We start from the raw sequence: 25,672 nt of genomic DNA, 5'->3' as shown, positions 1-25,672 counted from the left end.
TGCTGATGGCAAGCAGAAATTGTTCAGAAGATTGCTGTTCTTACGAAGAAGCGATTTTGTTGGATAGATGTAATCTGGGAAATCCATGTACAGACGTAGCTTCGGGCATAAAAGAAAGAAAATCCTATTTTTCAATAGCGACGCGAGATCAAAAACCCAGAAAACAGAAACGACCAAAACCGTCAAATTTAACCCCAAACAACCTCTCCATTCTGACGGCAAACTTGCCAAAGGATTGCTGAAGTTGACTAATGAGTTTTTGTCGGGATATATTTTGAGTTTCCGTGCCGAGACGAACCGCATTTACCCCGTTGACAGTACGACTCAAAGCAATAACACGCTGAAAAGGGGTGGGAGGGCCTGCTATTCGCAACAATCCCCCTTCCCGAGTTCCTAACAATAGGAAATCATTTATATCTACGTTTTCCCTTTCATGGCTCGGCAGCCCCGAAACATGATTCGGCAAAAAGATCATTTTTCATTGCCGTTGACTGGGAGAAGTATCGAAGGCGAGGGACACAGGGGTCAAGCGCTAAGGATTTCAAACGGCGACAGTCTGACAGCGAGAAACGGTAGCGAACAAAATCGTGTCAATTCTGCGGCCGCAGGAAAAACAAGAATTAGCTCGTAAAATACCCTGAATTCGTTAAGAAATGGCTAACTGGGAAGAGGAGTAATCTTCGTCGCTTTGTACCCTGACTCCCGGCCAAGTAACCTATCATTTCGACATGATTAATTGCTGTAAAATCCACGAAATGAGCAGCTACTAGATTACTTTTCGATGTGCTACGCGGCATCTGCTTGACCGAGTGCGCTGTTGGCAATTATAAGAACGTGCTAGGCTTCTCATAATCGAAATAACCAAAGTCCTTCGAACACTAGATATGCACAGATACGGTACGATATTAAGAAGGTTTTTCTCATGATTGTATAGTCAGATATTTATCGTTAAGTTTGGCAGGGTTAAGTACGCGATGTCTACAACTGGCAAGCCGCCATGTTGAAAACGCGTTGACAGTCGAAGAAATAAATCGCCCCGTCCCCAACAATTTGACCTTGCTCGTTTAGAATCAACTTCAGCGACATAAAACGCACGCTGGGTCACGTCACTGAGGTCCCATCACATAAACTATGTCACTTTTCTAAAAAAACTGATAATCGAAGTTTGGATTTTACTTGTTGTTGATCCTATAACCCACAACAAAACATGCCTGTTGTTTTCTAATACCTCAAGAACAGTCAGTGGAAACGACAAGGGTTTCCTTAATCAATTACAACAACACGTAACCTTCGCGTGATGTTGACATCCAAGTACGACGTACTTTGAAGTGTCAATGATCTAGTGCACTTTTTATCAGAAAACCGCTCTTCAAACTGCCGGAACCGTCTTTCACAATGGGTGAGGCACGAAATCTAACACCCGACAGCGAGAAATAAATCACACAACAAACTAGACGCCCCGTAACAACCGGCAAGAAAAATAAAACATCAATGGTAAAATAATGGACACTGAAATCGCTCGTTTAGTAATTAGATTAATGATCCTCGCGAGCGCTATTAAGAAAAAGAGCTCGGCTGACAAGACACTGAGAGGCTGCACATTTCTTGTAAACTTACGACGCCGTCTTTCGGCCGCTACGCGGGTTCGGTCGGCTCGCGACGCGGCGGGAAAAGGCCTGGCAAACTAGCATTTGTCTTCTCGACTGGTAGCGAAGAACGCCTCGGCTCGGAACGGAGAGTCCCGGCCTAATTAGCACGACAGTGCGACTGGAAAGTCTGGAGAACCTCTCCTTACCTGTCCGGATATCGGTGCTGTATTGGGCGATCCTATCTGTACCGAGGCGCCTGCAAGCTGTTCTAAATGGAGACCTTCGCTTCGGTACGGGATCTTTCCCCCTATGATACATTTGATTGACAGCTGCAGCACCAATGCCGGCAGGGCTATGGTGGTCACGTCCACAAAGCAGGCTCGCTGCGGCACAACAGGGCTTAACCAACTTCTAAAGGGGTAGTTTTTACGTCTAGTTCTCACAATTAGCACGACGGATCAAGACCACACTCTAACTCTTCCAAGATCTATTTTCTTCCATAGCGGAGTGACATAAGGGGGTAGAAGGGTCAAGTGAGTGATGGGTGTGGGAGGGGGGCATAATTAGCCAACATATATTCACAAAGAAGACCAGACTGATATTGAAAATAACCCATCCTAAGTCTGTATTAGAGAAAATTTTGTTAGGGCCTTTCTGAAGGATTTTTAGAGGACGGGAGAACTCTTAATTAGTATGGGTGCCATCCTGCAAGTATGACATCACATAAAGCTAGCTGTCTTCAACGCCAAACGTGTGCCGATTGCAAAATGGGATCTGAACGGTATTTGGCTAATCCTTCTTCTCTATCTCTCATGGTATCTTGGAATAGACTCAGCTAAAAAGCTTATGAAAGCTTTCAGAAGCATGCACTACGAAATGGAATTAAGAATTCGTTTAGCTTGGTGCGGTACGGAATGGAAGCTGGGGCGCTATTATAATGGCATTAATTTGGGTGCAGGCTTAGGCCCCCTCCACATATAGTGACTGTTCATTACCAAGTAATTGCGAATCATGCGTTTGGAATATAAGGAATTAATTTCCGTAGAAAGTGCAGGTGTTTTGTCTGATGGAATGTGCATTTTTGTGGGCCCATTTTGCCGTGTGTTTAACAGAGTAAGCCGCACGTACCTGATAGCACCGTGAGCGGACAGATGGCAGGGAGGAACGCCCGACCACAACCCGACAACAACCGCCGCGGAACCGCAACCACGCCGAACGAAACACCCTCACTAACACACCCACATCTTCTGCTGGTAACCATGGTGATAAGAGTGAAGAAATCGGCAGAATTCGGCGCCTGAGAATGCCCATTTTGTCGCAGTGTTTCCGCCCGCGCGGCCTCACTGCGCCAGTCTCCGCAACAAAATGGAGGCCGGGTGGCACTCAGCGCACTTGATTTATGTTAGATCGGCGCTGCACTTGGGCAATATATTTCCTATATCAAAGTTCATCAAATATTGTTATTAACAGCCAAGTGACCTCATCCTTGCCACCCCCAATTGTACTTGAACATTTAACGTCGATTAGATAATGAGGTGTCACGACCCTTCGGTAGATTTACGGGCTCAAGGCTCGCAACTGCCAACAGACCTCGCGGGTTCCAAGCGAGATAGGCAACGACACTGATGTTTTTTATGGGGAACATTTAGGGCGCGGGAAGCCATAAATCTAAAACTCTAGCATCTGAAAGGGCTTAACAATAATGTACTAGCGTGCGAGGGGAGACAACTGTGGCAGGGGAAGCTAATACGAGTGGTTAGAAGCAGTCATTTATACTCTGTTTCAGCAGGGGTTGTTTTCAGACGGTGGATTGAGCGCGCGCCATGTTTTCTACACAACACTGTTTCCTTGTAACGTTTATACCACAATTTCCTTAATTTCCAAGGCGTAAGTAAGGGTGTACGTGTGGCAGGAAGAGTGGTAGGGAAGGGGACATTTTGGAAAATTTTGTCAAAGAATGCTTACCGGGGCGAAACCGTTTCTTTCGGGGGTTAGAAAGGACTACAATAGAGCATGACATGTAGTCTTTGTACGAGGGTTTTGTTCAACGTTCGCCGACTGACGCCTACAATGTAAGGTTTTTACACATCTTGTAATTCTACAGAGTTTGAAGAGAGGTTTAGGAGCAATACGGAGGGAAACTGGGATCGGATTAGAAAGAAAATATGGGTAGAATTATCATGTTCATGCATAATAATGCAAATGTGTTACCCAAGTGCAATATGTGGTATCCTGGGGTGCTGTCAGCCGGCTGTGGCTCAAACTTGCTCGATAGAAAACTCACAAAAACAATTCTCACACTCACGACAAGTCCCCCTTTTTCACCCTCTCTTAATGAAGAACACATTTTCTGACAGATGTTAAAATCTGATGCTTCTGTTCCCTCTAAAAACAGTAGTAAAACCTAAAAACAACAGGGAAGAGAAACACAGCCGGTTTATTGTTCTAGCATGGCATGGGTTGTTTTAATCTATTACTTAGCTAGCCCTGAAAAGCGTTTTAACGTGATTTTTGGTACAGAAGTTAGCCATAAATCTTCTCAATTCCTGGGCCATACTGTTACAGTCTTATGGCAGAAGGAAATATTATTTTCGTTTTAATTGTTTTTGTTTACTATCATTATTTACATCTCTTATAGTTGTAGATTTTGTAGGAGGCATAAACAATAGACACGGTATGTTTATGTGGAAACAACTTATCCAAACCCAGCAAAAAAGTTATCCAAATCTAGGCATGCAACCTGGTATCAGATCGAAGGGAACAGAATTATTCGGTAATTGAGTTGAAATGAAATTTGGCTGTTGTTTCAATCGAACTGTAGCGGGGAGAATAAAAATCGAAGACCATCCAAATTAAAGGCAATGAGATCTGGGCTTCAAACTTGTTCAAAGTGTGACACGCTGGATCACGAGTCATAAATTGCTAGGTTTGCTCCGGGAACATGTTTATTGCTTGCCTTACGCTTCAGAGAGCCACAATTCTCTCTATAATTTAAAATTTTCCTCAGGGGGTTACTTAGAAGTTTGGGGAAATATTGCCTTCTGCGCAAAATTAATTTGTTGTCTGGAAACCAATATCTGTGCTACCCCATACTGAGCTTTGGAGCAACCCCCTGACACTTCGTTTGGCTTGTTTTTGAGACCTTCGACTCATTAAATGCTGGGAATGAAAAGAAATAATTATAAACGGTCAAGCGGGTATGAAATGGGGTGGGGAGGGCAATAACGCCTCCAGACATCGGGAATAATATTAACAGCTTCGTTCTGAAGTACAGGGAAAAAAGAGCAAGTCATACTTTCAAAATTGACACACACGTTTTCTGTTTAGTACATTTCTCCTCGCTAACTGGGTTTTAGAGAATATTTTCTGCGCCAGGGGTTAGTGGGGCAGTGTATATTGCTTGGAAATTAGACGGTTTCGCTTCAGGAAGTAGTAACGAAGCGACCGCGGTGCAACATTTGCGGTCAGCTCGCTTGAGAGGGCCGAATTTCTGGCTTGGACATGCTCGTTTCACACGACCCCTGCGCGTCGGTTTCATCCGCACAAGGGCGAATGAAGGACACGTATATAGAATTAGAACGTCGTTTTTACTCACACACAAACACAGATGTTGATTTCTCATGTTCTACAGCTTCATTATGTGCCTGTGTCTTATCACAGTTTTCCTGGGAATCAAATTATAAGCTGCAACGAACTAAAAAGATAGAGGTATAATAGAAAATGGAATAGATTCATATTTATGCCCATAATACATGAGGATATGGCACGAAGATTATAGAAAGCGGGGAGATGTTATCTACGTTAATTGGAAAGGATCGGTCGGCTTTAGTGAGAAGTGTAAATTTTATCTGCCTTGGGTGACCTGAACTAAAATCGCCTCATCCTATGCATTATTAGGCCTGCAACACCACGCAAATCCTCTAAGGTCCCGACTCATATTCCTCCCGGGTTCGGCCAAGAAAATTAAGGCACGAGAAATTAATCTGAAGCACTGACGTTATATGAAAGTTGGTTATTAAAATCGAACGGGGGAAAGCGCGGATACTTCAATTTACGCTGCCAAGCCGCATCGAATTTTCCATCCGTCTGCGCTCGCAAGGATGTCAGAGATACGAGCCGAATGTAACGTTGAATGCCACGCTATTTACGGCTGAAGGTACGGGTGCATATCCAGGGGTCGGTGGGGACTGATTTAAACAAAAGGGCAGTGGTTTTTAACCTTTACGTCTGTTGGGAATACTTAAAATCGCTACCAGGCGACCCGAGCTTTTTCCAAATGATTTTGTCACAACAGGGGTCAATCCATATGGTGTTCCTTTTGGTGCAAAAAAAAGTTTGGCCTGACTTTGTGTCCCAGTTTTTCCCCACATTGACTTCAAGCAAGGAGGTTATATAACCTCCTTGCTTCAAGGTACACACAGCCGAGTCACTTCGGCTGCACTCCATATCCCTCCGCCGCTGTATGACAGGAACACACACAACAACTGGGAAAGGTTTTCGTCGGAAGGGTAAATAAAAACAAATTCCAAAATAACGCCTGTGTCTTGTCTATTTCAGCGCCACACATGTGCCGGCATCTCTCTTACAAAGGATGTGATTAGATTCCCCGAAAACATGCTGACAAAAATTATCGACCCACTCGGTTTGACTGAAGCTTGCACGACGTTTCTTCCGGCGAGCTTTCAAAAAAGCGAGATAGTGAAACGAGAGTTTTTTTAATGTGAACTTCAGAAAGTTTTTTGTGGGCGATCGCCGACAGCGGTCTAGATTAAGTGCATCCGAAATTAAACCTCCGAGATGACAATCTAGCAGAGTTTTCCCGCCAGATTGTGCCTTGTGTAACTTCAAAAGGCTACTTGTCAATACGGGCTGCCTGTAATGTCAATTTCAGCTCAGGATTTGGATTAGAGGGGAGAAATTGACAGCGACGCGTAGATTTCAACTGCCGTGAGTCGTCAAGATCAGAAGGGGGAATAGCTGACAGTGGGTAAATCTTCAAACAGGAGACGGGGGAGATTGTTCCGCTGCAATGACGCTACGCTAATGCATTTCTTTCACCCTGGCTGTCTCCTCGCATCCAACACAATCACTCCCGAGACATCTAGGTCTCTAAAAGCAACGCTACCCGCGAATCTAAACGAATAAAATTGAGCTGCCGGCTGCATTAATAATGGGAGGCAGAATACCGCAGGGAGAAACACGAGAGGCGAAGCCGACTGGAAGAGTGTAAAATTGAAAGGGCAGGACTGCTAGCTTGCCAAGTCAGCCTCTGCAAGTTCAGCCCGGCGAAAAGTTGAAGAGGTCTCCCTACTTGACATGGTTTGACAGTTGCGCCCGCGCAAAGGTGACAAGAGAGCGGGTAGCAGGTAGAATGTAATATCTCCCAACCACGCTTACTGACACACCTTCCCTGCCCCGGGACCTCAGGAAAAATGTTTTCTGGCGGCTCGGTTTTTTTACTAGACACACCTCTAACCCCTGTTGCCTCTTACGCAGACACAACGATTCTAAGGCATCTCACAAGACGTGCATAAGGAAGTATTTGACGTCAGAAAAATGACTCTTTTCCCAAGGCACAATCAGATACTATCTTAAAAATGCGACAAAGTGTCTAGAAACATTAGCTCCAAGTTAGTAAACTCAAGATAAGGAGAAGCCGCCATTTAAAACTCAACTTAGAGGTGGCTTGAAATATCCTAATTTTCCCTGCAATTTAAGTTGGAGTAGTTTTTTTGCATATCTTGTGTTTTCATCAGTGGACGCCACATGACATGTGAGAAATCATGAATAAACTTTCTCCTCTACACAACCACAAACTCACAAAACACAATATAACAGATTCCAGAAACTATAAGACAAGCCCCACAAACTGCACAATCCCTCTGAATATCTACACATCGACTTACATACTTCCACGATGTGAAGAAATTAAAAAAAGGAAAGAAATAAAGAAAATAAAAGAAAACACCACTACACATACATATACATAACCAGATATGAATAATTTATAGAAAACTTACTTCTGTATTGTTCACAAGATTCTGTGCACTTGTATTTTTGCTTGCTCACTTTGCACTTGTGTATGAGTTCACTTTTTACATTACAAGTTTACACTGAAAAACCCTTATGATTATGAGTTTGAATACTAAATACCGTATTTTAGCAGCAAATTTTGATTGAAAACAGTCAAATTAATAAAATCTAAGTTGAATAACAATCTCTATGAACTGGTTTTAAGTCTGCTACATTAACTTTTTAGAGTGAAACTGAAGCATTTTACAAAAGGAAACATTAACCTTGCAAAAGTAGAAGAAACAAAGATGGCGGCTTAGAACCGCTTTGTTTTGAAATGACCTTAGGCGAGACTTCTATTTCTCCTAACGGTTAACGTTCAGGAAGAATCAAAGAAGGTACCAAAGTCAATGACTCTGTCTTAGCGAAGATATTACTTAGTTTACCCTACCGACCTCAGTTCCTAACACTGCCCTGTGCGATAGTTAGGTCGGTCGATTTTGTAATAAAGACGAGCACACCGGGTCTACGGCGTGCCGCAAACTGAGAAAAGTTACAATTAATCAAGAAGCGACAGTCAAAGAATTCGAAAAGAAAGAAAAGCCACAAATCTTACAGTAAGAAGGACCGCACCGACCTCTCTTTGACGGCTCTGTGAACAAATGATAAAAATCAGGGCTTGTTTACAGTATTTTGTAGGGAGAAGCGATGCCGGCGGGAGCTCTGTTCTACTCAGTTTTATGGCGCTATTTACAAGCCAGTGGTATTATAGCGAGTACTCGTTTATAACTTAATTGTCGGGCAGTCTTAAAGAGAGACCGGCTTCGGTCAAACAGAAGGCATTAGCAGGACAAACAGATTCCCCCGGCCCTCTACAGGCGGCTGGTTGGAGAGAGTAATGACGGAGAAAAAGAAGAAAGGATTCTTGGTTTGTTTCCTAGGAATTTCTTCACGAGATACAAGACGGAATCTGCTAGTATTTTCGCCTCCCCCCCTCCGGTACTACAGCGGGAATTATCATGCACGGTGGTTTGGAGAGATTGACAACTTCAACAGGCACCTTGCGACGAGTCCAGGAGGTAAATATATTCGTTAGGTGACATTTCCCAGGGCAAAAGATGCAGAAAAATGCTCTCACCTGTGTCAGTTCGGGTCTGTGGGTCGGGTGTCTTCGCGCCCAGGCCGGAATGCTACATCGATCGGGAAGGAGACGACGATGTGCGCTGAATACGGGATGCGGTAGTCGTGGCTCGTCGGTCGCCCAAGTCGTCTCGACCCGCCAACACTCTCCCCCTCGACCCGCTAACCGCCGGCAAACACTGGGAAACCACTCAGAGCTGAAATATGCGTTAGCAATTCCCACCAAATTGGCTTTTCCGTGGACTTATTTAACGCACTAGAACTACAACTCATTCTGGGATCGACTGAATATCGCACTCGAAAGAACTGACCCCGAAATATACTCGTCAAGATATCGAGAAAAAAAATCGAGGTGAGGTTTTGTTTTACAGTTGTATTTTTATGTCTGTTCAGTCGAAATAAATCTTGAATTCCCATGGAATTTATAAAATTGAGTTGAACTTCTTTGAAGTGATCCGTAACTGCGAACATGGGAGTCATTTTTGGCCGTCATGTGATACTTAAAAACCAATCATGGCGCAGAACTCGGTGGTATCACCCTGCCAATGTGTGATTAATAGTTTAGTGGAAAGTTTGACATATTTTCAACCCTTTTCACCCCAATCCTCTCCAGTTTAATCACTGGCTAGCTTAAGAACGGACCAATGTCTGTAATAGTTTGAAGGAAAATTATCAAAAAGCAAAGATAATTTTAGTACACGAAATCGGTGTGTACAATAATCGATGGATGGTTGTGTAGGCCCAACATTTTGAGGTCCTCTCGTGTGGTTTTGTCCCAATCAACATCGTCTAATCGTACAGCGTAAGTACAATTTCCTCTGCTTTCGTATTAACATTAATCCGTAGGGATATGTTAATCTCTTGTAAGTCCTGTAAGACTCCTAGCTACTTAAATCAGCACGGTACGGTATTACAATATCCACTCACCTTGCTATGGCCGAAAAATGTCATGCTAAAAATGGAGGTACGAATATGTCCGCCCAGCTTCACAAGTTTGCATCAAAATAACCGTTATAAATCCGTCCAGAATGCTGCTTACGTTACAAGGTTCTGTACGAATTTCTGTGTAAGATATCACGATGTAAGTTGAAAATATTTGGGAACAAAATATGCAGAAAATACGAAATCTAAACGCCAAACATCAACGGCAAATGCACGGGATTCAGGGATACGAGTTGGTAAATATACGGCAGACAAGGGTCATGTTTGTTTTGCGTATGCTTATCTCCAATATTGACTTGTTTCGCGGTTTTAAAAGACAGTATAGTTGACAAACAGGCCGCGTGTAACCAAAGGCCAATAGGTGAAATTTCTATCGTTTGTAGTACTTTGTACAACAATATTTACAATTGAGATGATTACCCAAAACAAGCCACAGATATAAAAATGATTATCCAACGGAAATATAACAATAGCGTGGCTTCATGGACCGTACTTTTGATATAATGTTGGCGATTTGTTCGTTCATAAGTGTTTGAGGCACTTGAAAAGTACAACCCTTGACAAGAGGGCTTTCTTTTGATTAATCAGTCTAGACTATCCCGACAGTACTGTCAGCTTCGTTGGTACATTTCACCTTTGTGTACACACAACCTGACAGAACCACTACCCGCGGCCACGGTGTGCAAATACAAGCGGTCATTACAACGAAATTACCGCGGTTTTGACTGGAATATTTGGACGGAATCGGCCAGAGATGAACGGAGCCATCTTGGATTGGTTAGAACGGTTTTGGCTTTGGCAGGAATCCGCGAAACCCTTGTGATTTATGATAGTAGGTGTGAAAAACACGTCCCTTTAAATTGCTACAAGATGCGGCCGAAACAAACATGGGTACGTTTCTTCTCTTACAGAAAAAAATCAACTATTATTCGGCACATTCAGTTTGAATTCAATCAAAGCATACAGCTAAAAATGACGAAAATACGGCATTCTTTCATACCGCTAAATCAAGGCTCGCTTTTAACCGTCCTTATTTCGAACGCAACAGTGTCTCATCGTACACTGTTCCGTAGTAGTGTCGCCGCAAAATTAACAACAATAACAAGATCATTCCTCTCAGAATCACAACAGCAGTGCCTGTGATATTGGAGTTAGACCGGCTTTTTTACTGAACACAGCGGCTTCATTTGTGTTCTTCTGTGATTTATGACTGGAAGTGTGAAAACCGGGGTTACTCCGAGGTTACACAGACCCTTACCAACAACTCATAAACACAAAACACTTTATGAGCCAAACAACGCCAACTGAAACGCTCTAATTCCTCTACAACCAGGGACACCACAAATTGAAATAGATAGAAATTTGTTTGGTTATAAAATGCAAAACTTCTCGGCTTGCGGTTATGAACAGAGGAAGACGAAACCAAATTTAACAGTTTTTGACACATGATAAAAGAAATATCGACTGGAACCTCTGAGAAGGAAGAGTAAGAAATGAATATAGACCAGTATTAGTTTCCTAGTGTAACAGAACTTGTTAGAATCGGTTACTTGTGACGAATAGAGGGCTGTTTATTTCTGGAAGCCGAGAAGCAGAAATTGGAAAACACGGAACTTGATTTATGGTAGCGTCAGCCAGTTTTAGCGTTTGAAGTTTGATCGGAGCTGCAAATCTTTCGCGTTCGTCAAAACCGGCCGTTCTATCTCTTCCACGTGGCGGTGTGGGTGAGCAGACTACACTTCCCTATCGGGCTGGAGCACTGGCGGAGTTTCAAAATGCATAGCTCTGAATTTGGAAGGTGAATTCTGCGGCTAAATCGCACTCTATATGCGGGGGTGATTTATAGTGTGCGATTCATCAAACTACGCCAAGAAAAAAAAAAAGCAACACTGCTCTCAAATGATAACTCCTTTTTCTAACTTCCCTCCGAAAAGTTTGAACTTTTTCTTGACGTATTAATAGAAAACGTTCGTTCCGTCCTGTGATGTTGAAATGTTGGGACGTTTTTGTTCAGCGAGCTGGAAGAACGGATGTTGGTTTCCTGACGGGGATTCCTGACTGAAATTTACGATCTCCGTAGATTTATGACCCACCGGGTGACAAGTCCAGGACCCTCTGTCAGATTCCAAGGAGAAAAAGAAGAACTACAAGTCGATTCCAACACCATCTCTTTCGCTTTCATCCCTCGTGCGTTTCAGGGCGAGAATTCGATCTTACATGAAGCTGAATTTTCTGCCCAGTGGTCAGGGCTATTAAAACTTGTCACCCTCGCTAGCCCCAGTCAAATGAACGAATAACAATCTGCCCACAAAACCGAAAATTCGATTATCCCAGATGAAAGTTTGGCCGATCCTTGATTTCCCGTGCCTTAGACCAGTTTTCGGGCCGGTTAATTTCAGCGCCTTCGTTTCACAGGGGAGAGAAATTGACAACCTCGCTTTTCTTGTTGCCAGCGAGGGCAAAAGTGCACGCAGAGAAAGGTGTTCTTTTCTAGGCGAAAGGTGAAAAAGAGGACAAGGAACAATAGGAGCATGTACCAAGACATAGTTCACACCAGTTCTGTATAGACTGGGCGGGTCTGACCCCTGGTTGCACTGTCCCCTCTTTCTGAACCCTCCAAACAAACCACAAACCCCATCTTCTCTAGCTCACCGTACCACGACTCACTCAAGCATGGATTCTACCCTAAAGCCATACTTTAGAGAGAATTTTCTAGTCCACGGATGCGGCCAGAGTCCATCTGAACAAACTGAGTCAAAGTTAGAATCGTCGCAGCTAACAAATCCTCCAGTAAAATTTGATAAAAAACAAAACTTTCAACATGAAATTATCACACGTTTTGAAATAGACAATAAAGAAGAGGGGAAAATAGTTCAGGTCTAAATTACTCTTTATTTTTAAACGAGAAGAAATAGCGTCATATTATTGTCAGATGTTCCGACAAATGGCTTGCAGCCGAGCTTAAATCTCAAAACAACCGGATCAGAGGGTATCTCTAAAAATGGTCTAAAAATAAACAATTCTAGGTTCGCCCTGGAAGCTGTGGATATACACGACAAGGCTGTGGTCCGATTTTTTTTCTATACGAGTTTCGAGGCATTTCCTCATATCTGATTCACCTCAGAGACTGGGGCAGCCACCCTTTCAAGGAGAAAACGACGGGTTTCCTTCGCCTACAAGGCATCCATGTGAAAGTCGTAGCTTTTATTTTCTTAGAAGTTTTGCAATTGGGCCTGGCGAGACTTAAATAATGGCGGTAATGCACACATAGGACGTGCCCTCCCGCGGTAGGGCGGCCCGGAAAAATCCCCCCGGTTGCTTCTGCCAGAGCAATCTTATTTCAAATGCTCGCCGTGAGTCAGAAATATCCTTTCCAATGTCACCTCACAACCTCTGAGCCGACTTGAAAGGCAGAGGGAACAAAACTTCAGCAGGGAGAACGCACTTGAAGGTCTGTCATGTTCGTAGGGGGAGGGGCAGGGCGGCTTGATGGGCTGCCGGTGTGTCGGAGAGAGATGGCTGTCTTCCCGCTCGGGGAATCCATCTAGGTGCGATACCGGCATACTGCGGGAAGCTACGCCTAAACTTGCCATCTCCAGTTTAATATGAACCAGTAATAATATTCAAGAGGGGATCCCCCCCCAAAATAAAATAAAACGAACACGGGTTAATCTTTTGCAGCATGTGAGGGGGTGAGACGGTTGCCATGGCAACGGCAGACGATTCCCATCTCGGTCGCATCCCGCCGACACCCCGCCCGTCAAAACAGCTCGAGTTTCTGACGTTTCTCTGGCTTGCACACGGGGCTGCAGCGCTGAGACACAGGCACCCTGCCAGCTTGAAAGAGTCGCGTTTCACCGTTGGAATGACAACGTGTGGTCCGAGAACGTCTAGGAAAATTATTTCAGTCAGAGTCAGCCTCTCAAACGGATCCTGGCTCTCATTTTAACACCAGGCTTGCATTTCTTCCCATTTTTGGTGTATTAAAGCACGGCCTTGCCAGAAATCGAAACGGATATTAAATAGCCACATATCTGAATCAAAAAAGAAAACTTGCTTCGTTGCAAGTAGATTTATTTCAAAGCGTATATACATTGTTTGTACGATTTGAATTGAAAGGTATAACAGCGAATATAATCTTAGATATAAACTGAACAAAACTACAAGTTTAAAGCCGTCGTTTAGATTAGTTTCGACTGTAAACCACATTGTGTAGAAAAATCCAGAACATATAATTTGATGTTTAAAACGAAACTTCAATAAACTTGAAAACATAAAAGACTCGAGTTGTGAATAAATTTTGGGAGGCTTAATAATGGTGTCTAGGTTTGGAAAAAAAATACTATAGTCCCAAGAAATATCCACGCACAAAAGAATCGAATTCTCAAACAAAGAGCTCTTTTAAAACACGATTCAGACGCCCTTTCCTTAAGGACAATACGAGTCACTTCTGTATTTTGAAGACGGCCCATTGCAAGGTTAGGAGGCCTATAATTTAGCGCCAGTTTGGAGCAAGGTCAGTGTGTGAGTTACGGCTTTCGCGTCCGGATCTGAGGGCATTTGTTCATATGTCACAACCCTGCCCTCAGATTGGACGATGTCTTCATGGGAAATCGAACGACACAACCTTCAAAACAAAATCAACGAATCTTCCCGTAGATTTCACCCGATGTTGACGAAATTGACTGATCCGGGAGACGTGTTTTGTCGGGAAAAAGACACAACATTATTGCGATCTCGTTCTGAATGTAACGCGCGTCTTTTAGGCCGGGTTACAGACATAATAATTTTGTCTATTGTGTCAAATCTACGGGGTTCCAGGTCTAAAGTACTGTACGTAAAAGCCACCATATGGCGCGAAAAATAGCTGGTATATACCACTAAAACCCTCAAGGATCAATGTGCGAAAATTCTGACTAAAAGTGATGTTTTTTCAGTGACATATCGCTGAACGTACGGTGGGTTTTGTGAGGAGACGGTTCAAAACACGGCCATTGTCGCTGATGCTTTTTTGTCCCCTTGTTACGAAACGCGATATTTCCGAGTCATGGAAAATCTTTGTACGTTTTTTTTTCAGCTTACGTTGTTACAATTCCAAGTAGTTTGGCCTTTTGGCTTCCTCTGTGTTTAACCAAAACAAGACAACGGTCGTTTAAGCTATTGCTAGTACTTGACATCAATTCAGCCTTGGCACGCATACAAATACCCCCCCATCAATTCTACTTCCCTACTTCACACCACAACCATTTATTACACAAACGAAATAAATTCTCCAACGAAATAGTAAGGTCTAATTTTTGTCCCGTTATTTTACAGATGGTGAAAATCAAATTAATAAGGAGAGAGATGTGATTATGAGTTGTAGAGAAGCGGGGATTTCGCGTGATGTTCGTTGTTTAGGTCATATATCACTTGGCGTAGTGGGGGAAACCCTTGCCGCTTCCAACAGTCTGTTTCGTCAGTTTATGGAGATTTACGTGGCTAGCACACACGTAGTTAACCTTACAAGCCAGGGAGGGGTCCAAACCGCATCAGTCTTCTATAAAAAGAGCGATATTTTACAGTAGAGCGGCGGGGATTTGAAAACAGTATTGCGGGTTACACTCATCGCTTGCGCGGTTGTTGTAACAGTTTCAGATCGCCATTTTCCCCGCGACCTATACGTATTTCACACTCCTAATACTATAAATCATATCGCACAAATATCTCACTTATTCTAAGCACAATTTTCTAGTATCTAACGCAAAGATATGTACAGGAATAATGTTAAACTGTCGTTGTGAGAGTGATTTGAAATCACAAGATATTTCTACATCCCATCTCTAACAATGCTTCAATCTTTTTCAGAATCTAATATTTTTCATAAACAGTCAAACAAATAAATCATTTCTGTATGTTTACCGAATGTGAAATTTATCAGTAGGATACGTACGTTAAATCCAAACGGCAATGCGACACTAGTACACTCTTTCTTTTGTAAATAAATGAAACAAATCTACAACAATAAATTGGTCTCATCTCTTTAAATCCCGTACCTGCTTAGCAGCGATAGAACAAAGGGACTCCTTCCTTTTTTGTTGTGTGAAGAAAAATCGCAGCAATTATCGAAGGTTAGGACGGTATTTAGAAGGTAAGGAAACGGTAAATAATTCAGCCACGAAAGCTCCGGGCATAGATTGTAGCGGGCAATCAGGGAAGATATTTCTTTCCGACTGATTTTTGGAGGTCTCGTCTGGGCGTAAAACGCTCTCATTTCCTAGGTAAATTACACGGAGTATATCTCACATCTAGTAACATCCATCAAAAAGTCAATTTTGCGAGCAACCGCGGGGTTGGAAAAATCTGCAGGATCAAGAGCTAAGTCTTGGTTGTAGAGAGAAACGCGGTGGTGGGTTTTCTGATATGTACATGTCGCGGCGGTTTGCCGTGTTGACGCTTGCGGTCTCAGGAAATGACGATTTTGTTTCCGTAACAAAAATGTGATAAGCTGTTACACCCTCCAGCAGAAACCAAGATAGTAATAAATCGGCTGAATCTCAATAAACGGTGAAGAAAGATTCGTTGACGCTAGCGCCGTTAAGGTAGATAAACATGTAAAAGTGCTCAGTGCGAGCCCGGAGGTTTGTCTACATCTCAGTTTTTGTTGGTTCATTTTTAACACTGAGCGCCTAACGTCCTATTCACAAACTGCAGGTATCCCCGGTGTCAAGTGCGGTAGTTATCCCTATAAAACTGCTCGTAAAAACGACTATATCAAATTTATGTCCACATTCGTCAAGGCCGCCCGTAAACTGAGGATTGGGGTTCCCCTAGTCGTGAAGACAAGACTTGTTGGCACTTTTTTTCCAAACGAAATCGGTCGGGTAGATGTATTGGGAGTTTAAAATTAAACCCAGTTCGGTTCCTTGCTTGACTTGGCAACGGAAGAAGACATTAGAAAACTACTGAGGCAAAACCACGGGGTCTTGAAGAGTACTTGAATTGTACTTGTAGTTGAAAGGACTTGTTTCACACGACCGGCCCGCGCAGAGAACCACGGGTAGCGGTCTTCAGGGCGACCTCTCCGTGAACGTTTGAAACTCTCAGACCTAATTTCCCAACTCATTCATCAGGAAGTATTACCTAAGCCAGCTCGCTAGAGAGACAGCCTAGCTTTAGGGTTCTCTAGCCGAGATTCTCAACTATTTATGAACACCAAAGGCCACCTTTCTAATGGATAATCCACCCTCTTAACTTGGCGTAATTAGTTTGGGAGCAGGGAGACTTAACCGAGGGGTAGCGAGGGTAATATGCTCGTTGTTAGTATCGACTTGCTGAGTTCGCCTCCATAAATCAAGACTGTCGGTCGGAACAAGCAATATTACCGCACTCCCTCGCCGAAAAGGCCCGCCGAAGTCTTAGCACGGTTTTCAATAAGTTTCCAATTTAAGGAAACTGACAGCTTTGGTTGCAATTGACACCAGGGCCAGTCTGGGGTTGCTTCTGCTATTGATACGCGCCCGCTATTTTCCCCTTCGCGTCACACGGATCAATAGCTGATAAAAACACTCCACAAAAACTCACGAAAAAAAGAAAAAAGACACAAACAACACTGACTAACTAAAGCAGCTGGAGGAAAACTGAAACCGCCGGAAGGCGCAAAGATGGGAGAGATGTCGCCGTTATTAAGAGATAAAAATCGACACTTTCACTGCCTCAGTGTTTAGGCAAACGGATCGCAAAGCTCGGCAGACTCATATCACAGATAGCAGTACCAGTTTCCAGACACTGTCGCGTCAAAGATAAGTCTTCTATGATTCTGTAAGTTCTTCATAAATACCTGTGCCGGTTAGTAGAGGCACGACCACAACGTTACGTTGGCTGTGGATATATTAATCATTCTAATAAATCACCCCTTGTAGTTAACGTTAATGATAAATTGTCATTTAGTCGACCTTTGACCCGATCTGACAGAGTAACCGACGTCGCTTGAACGTGAAGGCAGTTACAACAACACACGCAGCCGTCAAGTGTTTGAGATAATTTATTAGATATTAGCAACACAGGGGTGGCATTTCTTTAGACGTGTCACGACTTTTTCTTCAGTTACCATGGGCGACCCCCTCTTCATTACGTCATCGGTAGAAGGGGAATTCAAATTGCATTGGCACAAACTATAGATGGAGAGATGGGGAGAGAAGTAGCAAAAACGAATACAGTATAATTTAAAACACTAATACATCGGGATCACACAACAATAATAATAATAATGATAATAGTAATTATAACATCAACCGATCCACATACAAAGCTCATCAGAAAATATACAACGATTGTATTCTTAATAACCCTGAGACAGTTTTTTGGTAACATTCTGCATCAATATGACTTATAGGTAGACAACTTTGTTCACAAAAGCCATGCGTATGGTGCGGATGAATTCTAGACATTTGGTGATATTTAAACAGGTGGAAATTCCCTAGATACCAGGTGTCGGTTGCACTCGCATGAAAAAGGACACCGGTGGAAATTATACGCTTACGGTACAGTCTTTGGCTAAGTCGGCAGCAGGATATAATAGACAGCAAATGATGTACAGAACACACGCTCACACACACTCACGTCGTACATGGTCAAAATGACGAATGGACCTGGACAAAAGGAACTGACTTACACACGTGTTACTACCTATGAGGGGTGGGGTGGGGGGCTCTTTATCGTCCATAGGATATAGTACATTTCTCTTCATGTATTGTAAAAGCCCCTCCTATCGCTACCACTACTACGCCAGGGGATACATATACACATCTTTCCTAATAATTTACACTCGGCTCGTTGTGAAATATAAATACTTCAACTCGTATGACAATAAATACGGCCTCGTCTCAGCTTCAATATTTTTAGGGACGAGTGAGAAAGAATGTTGCTGGTTTTTGTCTCCGGTAATCATTTTGTTTTGGAGAGAAACTCACGATTGAAAAGCCTGGTAGTGTCAGAGTTCTATCATGCCGTGGTCAGAGACCATCCCCTGAGTAACCCCGTGGTGGTTGTGCCGTACTACTGAACTGTTGACGGCGGGTCCGCTGCCGCCCGACGCCGAGGACGACCGGGTCTTGGTGTTGGGCAGCCTGTTGTCCTTCTTCCACTTCATCCGGCGGTTCTGGAACCAGATCTTGATCTGTCGCTCCGTCAGTCCCAGAGAGTGCGCAATCTCTATCCGTCGCCTCCGAGTCAGGTACCGGTTGAAGTGAAACTCCTTTTCCAGCTCTAGAACCTGCTGACGTGTGTACGCTGTCCGGGACCGCTTGGTGTCCTGTCCATTGTACGACGTGCTCCCTATAACAAACATAAATCCCGGCCGGTTAGACCTCCGCCACACACACACATGCCGCGCGCTCTCTGTCCTCCATACGTACACGTTACTACCGACTACAGACCCTAGTAACGATCTAGTACGGATCGACATAAACATTCTCATAAAGCTACCCCAGGCTACACTTCAAGTCCAACCATGCCCCCATTTAAAGACGATCGGAATGGCTGTTCTGTTCCAATGTGACTTTGCTTACGATAATAAAACATGTCATTACGACTTTGTACCATAAAATTTATGGAGAACATAATGGTTTGTCTTGCGGTGGGTCCATGCGCCTGGTGTTTACAGCGGGACAACGTGCACGGAGAGGGGGGAGAGAGTACGTACCTGTGTTGGAGTGGACTTTCTTCATCCAGGGGTAGACCATCGGGACCGTGGGCGGACCGTTGGAGGGAGGACTGCCGTCGGAGACCGTGGTGGCGGCGGTGGTGGAGGTAGCGGGAGGCGGGGGAGGCGGCGTCGGCTGGCTGGGGGCTGGCGGCGAGACGTTGTGGTTGTGTTGTACCGTGCTCAGGGTGGATGTTGGTCGGCTGTGCGGCGGCGGTGTCTCTGGTCCCGGCCCGGGTCCCGGTGCCTGGCCGTGGCTAGGCTGCGGCGGTGGCACATTTCTGGCGGCCTGACTTACGTGGTTGTACGTCGTCTCCGTGTACGTAGCACGCTGGTACGCCGTCGGCCCATAGTTCTGAGCGCGCTGAGGACTTGGCGTACCGTAGTAGTCAGGAATTTGACTCGGGATATAGCTATTTTGCGAGTATTCTTCTACGGGGGGAAACTTTGGGTCAACGTAGCCAGAGTTCATCAAGAACGAACTCATGATCATTAATTTCTAGGGTGGAAAATAATAATTTTTCTGGTGTTGTCGTATTTCTGTTATGGTCAGCCCTCCCCCGAGCTGTCATCTTGTCTTGGCGATCCCACCACGTGACAGCGGCGCCCAATCAGAAGGCGGCTCCGTGACCTATAGTTAGCATGTGCAGTTTGATGGATAGGGCCCTACTCCTAATGGCTTCGCTTCGAATGATAAATACTTTTATAAACGGTTTGTTGACGGGGGTTCCGTGGTCACCCCGTGTTCGGCCTGCTCTCACTTGACCCTAGCTAAAAAGATATCATTCCTGCGGCATTTTTCCCCTTCCCGTAAACATAGAAAACTCGGGCGGGCGCTCGGGCGCCCCCAGTATTCAGGCGACGCTAGGAGTTGTCACAGCTAATGCATGGAGGCACTTGGAATCGTTTGCGCTCTTCTCACAGACCCATAGCGCACACAAAGGACCAAACCAAGCCCCGTCATCAGCACAGGTCAAAAACCCGCTCCCTTACCTTCAATGGCGCGAAACCCTGACACAACAAAGAAGAAAAAAAAAGGACTGACAACTTAACTTTGTCTTTCATTCTACCTAACTCCTCCCCTTTCTAATCACCGGTGAAGACACACTCAAGGCCGGAGCCTACATAATTCAGAAATCTTATACATCTATTCCAGTATCAACTGTCGCTTCAACTGCCCACCCGAGTGACCATCCTACATGTATGCCCATCCCGACACAAGGACAGTTGTTTTCTTTACTCGTCTCACGGCGCCAATGCGGTTGTGCCATCCACAGTCCGTCTGTCTATCTGTGTTTGTGTTTGGAGAGAGATATGTACATTATGGGTGCCGGGATGAGGACAGTACTTAGTCTTCCCACCACGTTCTGTCTCGTGCCCTCTACGATTCAACCGTTGACCCACCAGCAGTGGTATAACTCTCTTGTAAATCCCCTCCAACTTACTTTACAAACCTTCCCTGCTCAAACGAATAATCGTTTCGTTTTGATAATAAATATTTCTGTCGCAAGTGTAACGTAGTTTCGTAACAGCTGCAAACACTTCAGGTTGATGATTGTGGGTTTCCTAATTCTATTTTCACCACAAACTCTAGACTGTCACTGTGCCAAGTTTCAGCGTGGCGGATTCTACCTATGGATTTCCTTCTGTTATGTGAACATTCTTTTGTTCGAGAAATGAGTCAAACAAACGTAGCTTTCGAAATAACCTAAACCAGGATGTAATTATTGTGACAATTTAATCTGTCTGTTTATGTAAATCAAAACGACCGTTTTGTGTTCTAAACACAAAATTACTTTACAGATGGACAAAATGAAACGTATCGCCGAAATGATTTTCAAGGCTGTAATTTTTCAAGCTGCAAATAATCCCTAAAATAAGTTATGAAACTCCACTAAGCATGTTTTAAATGGACTACACATGCAAAGCTATTATTCGTAACCAACACAATTATTTGTAACAATTAAAACATCGTGAGAAGTCCTTTCGGGGGATACTAACTCAGAGGGATAAAAGAACAAAAATGCTCCAAACAATAAGTACCAAAACATTGCCCGTATCCTATTAGTCGGAAGTGAGTGACATTGGAATAGTTTTTCTCCCGCAGTTTCAGGTTTAACTAAAATTTTTTATTAGAAGGTGAAATGGGAAAAAGTTGGCAAGTTGATTTGTTCGTCCGGGAATGATTTCGCGTGGCTGGGAGCGTTTTTTGGATCGATTCCTCTCAATCAGTTGGCCATGTTACCCGCACTTGCAACTATCATTGCGTTTAATTATAGGCACTGCTTCAATTTCTCCATCTCCCAATCTAGCTCTTTCACGGGCCGGTGGTATCTAGAGGGCATCACTGCAAAATGGAAAGTCGCCAAGGCACCAGGGCAAGCCTAACTTTTCAACTCTCAGAAACTTGCTTATTGTTTTCGTTCGGTTGAATGCGTTTGAAATCCAACTCCCTTTCAGAGAATTGCCTTCTATACCAACAAGGCGGACGCCAAACGACCGCTTTTAGGGGTGGTTTTAGCTTCTTTTGATGAAGTTTCACTAATTATGCGAGGTGAATTAGAGCAGTTTTGTAATCTTACGAATCAGATGAGATTCGAACCGCAAATGGTTTGCGGAGGAACCGTCCATCACGAAAATGGTCCCAGAGAAACCGGGGTAGAAAATTGGACATCTAACGACCGCAAGGAACCGGTTTCATCACACCACCCCCCTATCTCACTCGCACGCTTTTAATGGTGTGTTTTCTTGACAAATAGCAGTAATTATTTCCCCAACATCCGCTTTTCCCTGAAGCTTTTTCTTGGGTCCGAGTCTCTCTCTCCCTCCGACAGCCTGGCATTAGAGGTCCGGGGTTCGACTCCAGCGTTGGTCAGGTCACAGGCTACATTATACCTGCAGAAACGAATTTGTGACGTGGGTACCTCACACAAATTCGGATCTACAGGGTACATATAGACCATGGACAAAGCGTGATTTTTCCGACTTTCACTGTTGAGTTGTTGGTTGACAAGTTGGTACAGCCGCCTGTAAAGTAAAATTAATTAGAGGGTCGCGGCCAGACTGTAACCCCGTCTTAACCCTGTTCAATATGCATGTAATTCTCACTGGCGGTAAGGCACGGGGGAACCCCCCTCTCACCCTTACAATGTCATTTTCACCAGCAAATAAATCAGCACAAGTGGACAGAACACAGCCCCCCCCCTCCTCCCAAACCTCACTCGTCCCCTGACAACTTTCTCTGCTCAAAGTTGATGATTGCGAGCTTCCTTCTTATCGATTGGTGAGGAAAACAAACGGCGTTTCTGTCCAAGCCAAGCTGGAAGTCGTGACCCCTCTTTTCTTGTATTTTACAGGTAGAGGAGAGACTCCTGCGTGTGAACCCCTCCAAGACTGGGACACGACAGCGGCACATCGATCCAGTCACTCCTCACAGACAGGTCTTCCCTGTCGGATGAAAATGAAATGATGTGACTGGCCGAGAGATAAGGGCGACTGGAGGCCGCCACGCCGGTGGTATATGGAAAAAAACAACCTTTCATATCTAGATGGGAAAAACAACGGAGCCTTTCAACCGTCTTGTTGAGTTCATCACATGATTGACAATGTGAAACAGACAAGACGTCAGTTTCTGGAAGGCCAAAAAGAAGAAGAAAAACTCAACACAATACTTCCAAAGCGACCCGATGTGCTGATACTGTGCAAAAGGGCGATAACGGTTCTGAAAGAAAGGCTAGATAAAAAAAATCGACATTATCTGTTCTAAGTCGCTATAAATTTTGTTCTAGTTGTAAAGTGAGTTGAAAAACGACGGCAGTTGTGGACAAAAAGCGGGAGGGTTGGGAGATTGTTAGAAACGTGTAGATTTAAACCGCCCTAAAGTGTTGCTAGAATTCCCTGCGTTAATATTTCTCACGAAAGTGTCTGGTAGCAATAATTTCCAATTCTACATGGGACTAATGCACAAAAGATTACATTTCCATTACTCTAGTCATCTATCATTTCAGAACCACTATTCCAATCTTCGCCTCTCTGAAGACCGTCGCAGACTTTCCAAATTGCGTTTTAGCTCCCAGGAAATGTTGACAGTGACAATGACATTTCCATCTGGGATTCTTTTCCATTTCTTGGCTTCAACTTACTGGGAATTCGGGTTGTATTATTCCAGACTACACGGCTAGGTCCAAACCCCGACGGCGCGTTATATCCACCAATCCTCATAAAGTATTACGGTTTATGGCCCTGTCTAACCGCAAACACATAAAATCTGACCTCGCCAGTGACCTCTTTAGAAGAGAGGTGTCTATCGAGGGATGCGACTACAGAACTAGAGGTCCGCAATAAAACATTCTGGTCATAAATTTCCCTTTGTTAAAAGCTATCCTAAACAGAAATATAATCTCACCGCGGTTCTATCACTTCCTTGCAGTTGGGCCGCCTTTATTAATATGCAGGTGGCGTAGCTATTGTGAATACGGAAGAATATAAGACTGGATGGCATAACAAGATTATCAGAGTAAGGCGTGCGTTACTAAATTTCAATACCACCACGAAGAATATCCTGTATATTCTACTTTTAGGTATTTTAAACGCTGACTGCTTGTAAATGATAATTACAATTTTCGTTCATCTTGTAAATAAGAAATGTACATTTTCTAGTGTCACGGATCATTGCGAAATATGATATTGTGTTTAATGTTAAGGAACATATTTAGGTTCGTTGGACACGAGAATTGTTTTTATGAGAGAATTGTGAAATAAAGAAAGACGAGAGAGTTGAAACCTGGTGTGGCGTTGTCTAGTGAGGTGTGTATGTCCATATTCATGTGTGACTTCTAGCGTTAAGACAAGGGCAGATGTGAGAATATGAAGGATGCACGGGCCACAGAGGTGAACACACAGTTATGAAGATTTTATTACCATAAAAAATGGCCACAGCGAGAGACCAACTCTCCGTATTTCGATGTCCGCAAATAGCGAGGTCTAACGTTTCAGTGTACAGCAGGTAGTGCTGTGGATAGTGGTCAGCTCAGCGGGGGCAAGACCTACGGGGCAGTGGTCGTCTTTCGGCCGTTTTGAAAAGTTGACCATTAGCGTACGGGAACCACCTGCGTCAATTTAGCCCGAGATTTTGATAAATCGTCGCACCCAATTTTTGCCATGAAAAAATATAGGAGTTTGAAAGGACAGAGGTGAACACTCAAGTAAGATAGATGGAGAGGATACTAAGGGCAGAATGATAAAATGTTTGTACAGAATTTCACAAAGAAAAACAAGACTCAAGTTCCATACTCATTGTTCTCTAGTAAACATCTTCATTTATACGCTTCTACTGTAGATGACACATATTAAGGGTGGATTCTAAATTGTGCCCACATGATATACAATTTACGTCCAACGAATACATGCATAAATAAATTGTCCGTTCCTGCAATATGTCTTCTGAAAAAGTAATTTATCTTATTTTCTATCTGCGTTCGTTTTAGCGAACTGTAATCATAGAATTGTGTCTAAGCCATGTGGGGAGGGAAAGTAAAGCGTTCTCAGCGTGGCTTTAATGGCACCGTTTGTTGTAGGTGTAATATATGCCTTGTGGTGTTGGACGTATGCGGGTCAAATCTCGGACATGTGTGCGTTATGGGTTCGTTTGAGCACATAATCAATGAACGGATTGGAGCAGGACGGATTATTCTCGGGTGAAAGTTGAGCAAATTTTGTCAGAAATTGCAACATAAATCATCTAGACGGGATGGATAGGCCGCTGGGGTCACGGGGACACACCGAGAGAGTTCGGGAGAGAGAGAGAGAAATATTTGGAGCGTGTCTTGCTGCAGTATTGCTACCCGGTCATCTGTGGGTCACTTCTTCATTTAGGACGAAATAAAATCTCTTCTAAACAGACACGCACCATCACGGGAAATTACACAACGTTCCCGCATTTCCATCGCACCCAGACACATTAACACAAAACAACAAACCATCTCCGGTAATGGAGAAAATAATGAGCAACCTAATTAGAAAATTATTGGATATAGAAAGGTGGCAATCGCACCTACGGTGCAAAACATTAACATCAAAAGCCTGTTTTCTCCCAAGCCCGGGAGAGTAATTTACGGGGGACTAGCAGGAGGTTGTGACAAACCGGTAACCTGCGTTTGGGAGAAAGCTAGATAGGTAAGGACGGGTTTACAATAACTATTTATATCAGACAACTTCTGCTAATAGTGTGATCAATCTGAGAGCTATCGGGGTGGGACGTGAGGCTAGGGTCGACCTTAGAGGTGACAAATTTGTAGAGTTTGATTAG

The 25,672-nt window shown here is 43.8% G+C and overlaps 2 protein-coding genes and 1 long non-coding RNA gene across 5 annotated transcripts in view; 1 reads left to right on the top strand and 2 right to left on the bottom strand.

Annotated features, from left to right (window-relative positions):
* The window catches only part of LOC136446584 (homeobox protein HOX3), a 40,234-nt gene extending 31,053 nt beyond the window's left edge, over window positions 1–9,181 (bottom strand). The window contains exon 1 of one of the 3 annotated variants that reach the window (XM_066445036.1): window positions 8,740–9,181. The gene's annotated coding sequence lies outside the window, so the exon portion shown is untranslated. Of the gene's footprint in view, window positions 1–1,795; window positions 2,070–2,717; window positions 2,951–8,739 lie in introns of those variants that run through there. The other 2 variants (XM_066445038.1, XM_066445037.1) reach the window with 2 other exon arrangements.
* A 249-nt stretch (window positions 9,182–9,430) lies between these two features.
* LOC136446589 (uncharacterized) lies at window positions 9,431–24,147 on the top strand. The gene is made up of 2 exons (XR_010757598.1): window positions 9,431–9,543; window positions 22,722–24,147. It is a non-coding gene; the product is annotated as an uncharacterized lncRNA (long non-coding RNA).
* LOC136446587 (homeobox protein Hox-C4a-like) lies at window positions 17,689–22,332 on the bottom strand. Its single transcript, XM_066445046.1, has 2 exons — window positions 19,366–22,332; window positions 17,689–18,998 (listed from the first exon to the last, which is right to left on the bottom strand). Exons 1-2 carry the CDS (start codon window positions 19,856–19,858, stop codon window positions 18,655–18,657), a joined length of 837 nt encoding a protein of 278 aa, XP_066301143.1. The 5' UTR covers window positions 19,859–22,332; the 3' UTR covers window positions 17,689–18,654.
* Window positions 24,148–25,672: the final 1,525 nt, after the last annotated feature.

Source organism: Branchiostoma lanceolatum, chromosome 12, assembly GCF_035083965.1.
Source record: "Branchiostoma lanceolatum isolate klBraLanc5 chromosome 12, klBraLanc5.hap2, whole genome shotgun sequence".
NCBI classification, from domain to species: Eukaryota; Metazoa; Chordata; class Leptocardii; order Amphioxiformes; family Branchiostomatidae; genus Branchiostoma; species Branchiostoma lanceolatum.
The sequence above is the reverse complement of the archived record's forward strand: the minus strand, read 5'-3'. Positions and strand labels throughout refer to the sequence as shown.

What these genes read in the sequence shown, in the direction of transcription:
- LOC136446587 (XM_066445046.1), bottom strand. Translation starts at nt 19,858, where the DNA reads ATGATCATGAGTTCGTTCTTGATGAACTCTGGCTACGTTGACCCAAAG. An exon ending in GAAAGTCCACTCCAACACAG is followed by an intron (nt 18,999 to 19,365) that starts GTACGTACTCTC and finishes TGTTTGTTATAG; the next exon opens with GGAGCACGTCGTACAATGGA.